The 7,018-nt window shown below is 41.4% G+C and overlaps 1 protein-coding gene across 1 annotated transcript in view; it reads right to left on the bottom strand.

Annotated features, from left to right (window-relative positions):
- Positions 1-7,018, bottom strand: part of mylkb (myosin light chain kinase b) — a 20,820-nt gene that overhangs the window by 5,707 nt on the left and 8,095 nt on the right. Inside the window, exons 4-8 of the mRNA XM_037686819.1 lie at positions 1,864-1,911; positions 1,443-1,570; positions 1,175-1,331; positions 865-1,055; positions 678-789 (exon numbers count right to left, since the gene is read on the bottom strand). Coding sequence (XP_037542747.1) covers positions 678-789; positions 865-1,055; positions 1,175-1,331; positions 1,443-1,570; positions 1,864-1,911 — 636 coding nt within the window. The remainder of the gene's footprint in view (positions 1-677; positions 790-864; positions 1,056-1,174; positions 1,332-1,442; positions 1,571-1,863; positions 1,912-7,018) is intronic.

Below are 7,018 nucleotides of genomic sequence, written 5' to 3'. Positions count from 1 at the left end.
TATATATATATATATATATATATATATATATATATATATATATATATTATTTACAGTTTCTTTTTATATTTTATATTTTTGCTGTTGTTTGATGAAACTGGGACCCCATGTGCATAATTTAATTTCACCTCATGTACCACATGTGGTGAAATGACAATAAACCTACTTGAACTTGAATAAAACTCAGTGAGGAAAGGTCAAAGGTCATTCTGTTTGTTTCCTTCAGTTCTGCTGATTAATTAAGCAGAAACCATCAGACTGAAGGAGTTGAGGATCAGTTTATGCCAGAATTCATAATGTTTTTTAGTTTTTTTCTTTTAAAAACTTCTCAGTTGGACCTCATTGTGCACAATACTCGGGTACCAGAACAGGTCAGGGTTCTGTCCATCATCTCCAAATGGTTATTTGCAGTTAGACTCATTTAAAAGGTCCCACTGATTCCTTTTTGGATTTGAATACATTTTCTGTTCAATATTAGAATGTTAAAAGTTCCTCAGACCCTCCTGGACCTATAGATCTGGTCCATTTCTTCCTGACCTGTTGCCTGTTCCATTCAATGTTCCTGGTTGCAGCTAGTGACAAAGAGACATTGGACCTTCTCCTCCACTAGAACCCACTCTTCTCTAGAACCTGGTCTACAGAGTTATATTTCCTGTGTTCGGTTGAAGTTCTCTTACCGTCATCCACCAGTCCAATTGTTACAGGCTCAGACTCGGCGCTCGGTTCTCCAATACCATAGATGTTCTGTGCCCGAACACGAAACTTGTACTGACGTTCTGGAAGAAGGTTCTAGAACAAACAAAAACCTGCTGTTAAACCTCTGAAGGTATCGTTTCATGGCGAAGGGGGTGGACACAAACCCACCTGAACATTGTAGGAGGTGCTGTTGCACGACACCAGGTGCTTCCACTGCTGCTCTACAGACTCCCAGATCTCCAGGTGGTAGGACTGCACGGCGCTGCCTCCATCATAGGTGGGCCCGTACCACGACAGTGTCAGGCTGGACCGCCGGATGTCTGAGGCTGCAGGAACCTTGGCTGGGGGGTCAGGTTTATCTAAGGAAGAGAAGGGGGTCAGAGCAGTACCACTCAAAGATGGTAGAGAAATGCCAACGCCCAACTTTCCCTTAGAAGCTGGATGAAGACAAACAGCAGCTGCTGCAGATGTTTCTTACCCACGATGGTGAGGTTGAGGGCAGCCTGTCGGAGTCCGTAGAGGTTCCTCAGCTCGATGGTGTAGCAGCCGCAGTGCTCCTGCTGCCCGCTGCTGATGGTCAGTTTACTGCTGTTGTCGCTGCTCACGATGGAGATGTCAGTGGAGCCCTCCTGGATCTGAACCACAGACACGTTCCATCAGACCTGCAGCAGACCTGGACCTGATCACTGATCAATACCCCTGAGCGTGTGTGTGTTTGCGTGTCTGTGTGTGTGTCTCTCTCTCACTGGCTTCCTGAACTTCAACCAGGTGCAGCTGATGGGCGGAGCTCCAGAGAACTTGCAGAGGATCTCCACCTTCTCTCCTGCCAGGATCTTCATGTCCTCTGGGAACTGCAGGATCTGAGGAGGCATAACTGCACACAAACATTAATAATCAATAAATAATAGACAATAATTAACGATCAATACAGGTAGATAGAAGAGAGCAGGTCAGAACAAACTTCATGGTGATGTTTTGGGACTTAGACTCAGACTGATAAGGACTTTGACTTCACTTTAGTTTTATTTAATCAAATTATTGATTACTGATTATCAGCTCCTGAGTCAGGATAAAAAGAGAAACCAGATGTTTTCCTGCTGTGGTTCCTGATTGTTGGTGGAACAAAGTTCAAGGGTTTGTTCTAGAGGAGGTTCAGGTGTGCCTCACCTTGTTTGGGTGGAGTCTTTGGAGTCGGCTTCTTTATCCGAGCTTCACCTGATGGACAAACACAGAGTCCTGAGTCAGACCACGTTTTCTTGATCCCGTTACAGAACACTCTCCTGTTCTCGTTACAAAACGTTCTCTCGCTATTACAAAATGCAATGTTCTCATCACAAAAGGTTCTCCTGTTCTCATTCCAGAAATCTCTCCAGTTCTTGTTAGAATACGTTCTCTTGGTCTAATTTTAAATCCTCTCCTCGTTACAGGACGTTCTACTATTCTCGTCACAGAACACGTTCCTGTTCTTGTTAAAAATGTTAATTATGTTAATTAATGTTTCTTTCTCCTGTTCTCATTACAAAACGTACTCACTCCTGTTCTTCTTACAAAATGTTCTCCTCAGCTCTCTGTGAATAGCAAGCGGCCATCAGGGCACTAACGATGGGTCGTTAAGCTGATGATCCTCCTTTATCATGTGAGCAGTTCTGGATGTCAGCAGGTTGATCCACTATAGAGAAGGTGCTATTTATAAGACAGAGTTTATTGTAGCTCCTCGGACTGAAGAAGTCTTTTACTTTGTAGATAAAATACAAAATGTTTCAACAAGAAGAATCCATCCAGAGGACCTGACTTTGTTTGGTTGATTTTTTTTTACCTGGAGCATGCATCAGGATAAAATCCCTCTCCTGTTCTCGTTACAAAACGCTCTCCTGTTCTTGTTACAGAACTCTCCCTTGTTCTCATTACAAAACACTCTCTTTTTCTCATTACAGAAAGTTCTCTGTTCTTGTCATAAAATATTCTTATTTTTTTTCCAGAACACTCTCATGTTCTCATTACAGAATGCATTCCTTCTCGTTATAAAATGCTTTTCTCTTCTCATTAGAAAATGCTCTTTTGTTCTCGTTACAAAACATTCTCCTGTTCTTGTTACAAAATGTTAGCCTGTTCTCGTTAGATTTTTTTCTATTCTTGTTACAGAACACTCTCATTCTTGTTAAAGAACTCTCTACTGTTCTCGTTACAGAATGTTATTCTGTTGTTACAAAACTTCCAGTTCTCGGTACAGATAATTCTCCTGTTCTCATTACAAAACATTCACCTGTTCTTGTAATAGAACATTCCTGTTGTACTTACAGAACCATCTCTGTTCTCATTACAAAATGTTCTTCTGTTCTCATTACAGAACACTCTCCTATTCTCATTACATAACGCTGTCCTGTTCTTTTTACAAAACTTTCTATTTTTCTCGTTACAAAATGCTCTCCTGTTCTCATTATAGAAAGCTCTCCCGTTCTCCTTACAAATCGCTCTGCTGTTCTAGTTACAAAACTCTTCCTAGTTCTCATTACAGAACCTTCTCCTGTTCTTATTATAGAATGTTCTCCTGGTCTCGTTACAGAATGATCTTCTGTTCTCATTTCAAAACTCTCTCTTGTCCTCATTACATAAAGCTATCCTGTTCTCATTAGAGAACACTTCTGTTATTGCTTCGGAATGTTCTCCTGTTCTTGTTGTAAAACGATATTCTGCTTTCGTTACAGAACAGTTTGCTGTTCCCGTTACAGAACACTCTCATATTCTCATTACAGAATGCTCTCCTGTCCTCGTTACAAAACATGTTCCTGTTCTCGTTACAGAACAATGTTCTCATTACAAAATGTTCTCCTGTTCTTGTTCCTGAATGTACTCTGTTCGCGTTACAAAACATGTTCCTGTTCTCGTTACAGAACATTTTGCTGTTCTCATTACAGAACACTCTCCTGTCTTCGTTACAAAATGCTCTCCTGTTCTCATTAAAGAACAATGTTCTCATTACAAAATGTTCTCCTGTTCTTGTTCCTGAATGTACTCTGTTCTCGTTACAAAACATGTTCCTGTTTTCGTTACAGAACAGTTTGCTGTTCTCTTTACAGAACACTCTCCTGTCCTCGTTACAAAATGCTCTCCTGTTCTCTTTACAGAACAATGTTCTCATTACAAAATGTTCTCCTGTTCTTGTTCCTGAATGTTCTCTGTTCTCGTTACAAAACATGTTCCTGTTCTCGTTACAAAACATTTTGCTGTTCTCATTACAGAACACTCTCCTGCCCTCGTTACAAAATGCTCTCCTGTTCTCATTAAAGAACAATGTTCTCATTACAAAATGTTCTCCTGTTCTTGTTCCTGAATGTTCTCTGTTCTCGTTACAAAACATGTTCCTGTTCTCGTTACAGAACAGTTTGCTGTTCTCATTACAGAACACTCTCCTGTTCTCGTTACAAAACGCTCTCCTGTTATCATTACAGAACAATCTTTGCATTACAAAACGTTCTCTTGTTCTCTTTCCCGAACATACCCTGTTCTCGTTACAGAACACTCTCCTGTTCAAGTTACAAAACTCTCCCTTGTTCTCCTTACAGAACAATCTCCTGTTGCCTTCTTGCTAACTGATTGCGTATGTTCAAGCATGCCTGACTAACATTAAAATAATTTATTTTTCCATCATACAGGAAACCATGTTCTTATAGATCCAGCAGAGGAACATGAAGTATCTCCACAGGTTCTTCTGGACCCCGACTGTAACATTTTCATTTAAATCACAAACTAAGATGATGATTACTAACATATGTTCTTTCTTCTAAAAGCATGGCACAGTGTGTAAAAGACAGAACATTCTAACAGGACAGAACCGGATGTGTCGGATCAGACAAAGTTCTGTTTTATTGTCTGGATCTGGTTCTTTTTTAAACTCTTCCACTGAACCTTTTGCTTTTTCTTATGTTTCTGTTCCCTGCAGGTTTTACTGTGAATAGAACGTGCACAGTTCACGTTCTGTGTTGGAACATGGAAGTGTTTGGGTTCCCTGCAGTTCAGAAGGTTTTGCAGTGCACAGCCAAGCAGCAGCGAGGACGACACAGGAATGCTGGACAGGCCAGGAGCGTCTCCGATGACCATATATGGTCAGTCTATAAATAGTTCCTCCTGAAGCAGGAAATACTTCACTCAGTTTGATGTTTGTTCTGCAGGAGGACGACAGATTCAATCTCAGGACGTCCTCAGTGGATGTTAGTCTCTGATCTGTTTCTACTAAGATTGATTTCTTACTGAGGAGAGAAGCAGCTGGGTTGGTTCTGCTCCAACACAGAGCAGCTGGTTCTCCAGGAAGATCAAAGGTGGTTCTGGAGGATGGAAGGTTCTTTCTCTGTTTTCTATTCTCTCTCTGAATAAATGTGGTTTTGGAGGGTTATAATAAAAAAATGGATATGTAGATTTGACCACCAATCGACTGACATCTCTGTCTTTTGCACTTAAGCCCCGCCCACAATCAAGAAACATCAGAAAACAAATTACAGCTAAACTGTACAACTTAAAAGAAATACCAACACAGAATCAAGATCTGAGGTGCACTTTATTTTTTAGCCTGCCTCATTTTCTTATATTTAAACTAATATTGCAGCAAGCCACTGTCTGTTTTGGCTTCAATTGCCATGTTCCAACAATGTGTCTATTATTTTACCTAAAGCTCATATTCTGGCTTTTAAATGCAACATGGCAGGTCCAGATAACAGCAGGAGACAAAAACTCTGTCCATCTTTGGTTTGAACTTAGATCCAGCAGAGTATCTTTAAGCTGATGGAGACAGATTTGTCTCAGAGTGGAAAAAATTTATTATCAGACCGACATGTGACCCTTAAACTTCTCTGGTTTCCACCCTGAAGAAGCTGACTGCAATAAATTAAACATTAAAGTTCTTCAGAAGCAGAAGAATCAGGAGGATTTGTGTCTGACTGCCCAAAGACCCCGAACAGAGACAATAAATATTTTATTGAGTTCAACCTCAGGCCAATCAGAGACAATAAATCTCAATTGGATATGTCTGGTTAAATAAAGATTAATACATAACAAAATTTATTAATAATGAGGCCGACCTCTGGCTAATCAGAGATAATAAAGTTGTTAACGAGGTCAATCTTTGGCCAATTAGAGACAATCTGTTAACGAAGTCAGGCTACATCTGGTTTCATATTAACGTTTAGTCACAGCATTGAAAATAAGAAAATCTTAAAAGATCTTAAGAATCTTTAAAATATTTAAACTCGTGTTTCCTGTTTCAAAGCTGCAACTTTCATGAAACCAAGCAGTCAGACCCATTGACTCTGAATTTTAATTTATCTTATGATAAATGATTGTGATTGTGAAATGCTTTTGAAGTTTAATCATAGTCCACATGAAGCTGGACATTCCTGCCAGGCCGGATCAACACCAGTTTACCTGCTAAGCTAACTGGTCAACAGAGGACAACTGCGCTGAGCACCTGAAGCAACCCAAAACCTAGGTCAGGCTGTTCCTCCTGGACTTCAACTCTGCCTTCAGCATGGTTACCTCCAGGAGCCTGTTGCCCAAACCTCAGCCTGAACTCCACCACCTGCAACTAGACCCTGGACTTCCTAACCAAATGCCATGAATCTGTCAGGTTGGGGAATTACACATCCTACACCGTCACTCTGAACACCGGTGTCCCCATAGGAGGTGTGCTGGGCCTCTCTTTTTGTCTGCTTCACACATGACAGCCTGTCCACAGGACAAACACCATCATCAGGGTCACAGAGGACATGACAGCTGATCTTCTAAAATGAGTCAGTGTATAGAGGAGAGGTGGAAAACCTGGCAACCTGGTGCTCCACCAACAACCGCATCCTAAACAGCAAGAGGACCAAAGAGACTGTGCTGGACTGAAGACTGCCCAGAGGGTTGGGATCATACTCCCATGATTATCAATGGAATAACAGCGGAGAGAGTTCCCAGCCTCAGATTTTTAGGCCTTTACATCACCGAGGACCTTGCCTGGACAAGACACCTCCTACATCACCAATAAGGCATACTTTTAAATCTTAAGGAAGCTGAGTAGAACTTGAGTACCTTTAAATCTCCTCATGAACTTCTATCTGTACACGGTGGAGACTGTAATGATGTACCGCATCACGTATGGTCTGACAAACTGCATCATAGCATGGCATATGAGATGCCACAAGAGGGAGCAAAAGGTCCTGCAGAGGGCCATCAAAGGCCTACAGAGGGTCATTAAGGCAGAACAGAGGATCATCAAGGCCCAGCAGAGGGTCATCCAGGCTCTGCTGAGGGTTATCAAGGCAGAACAGAGGGTGCTCAAGGCCCTACA

The sequence above is a fragment of the Nematolebias whitei genome, chromosome 13 (genome assembly GCF_014905685.2).
Source record: "Nematolebias whitei isolate Nwh7 chromosome 13, NemWhi1, whole genome shotgun sequence".
Taxonomy (NCBI): Eukaryota; Metazoa; Chordata; class Actinopteri; order Cyprinodontiformes; family Rivulidae; genus Nematolebias; species Nematolebias whitei.
Note: the sequence above shows the minus strand (reverse complement) of the source record. Positions and strands in the feature narration are given on the sequence as shown.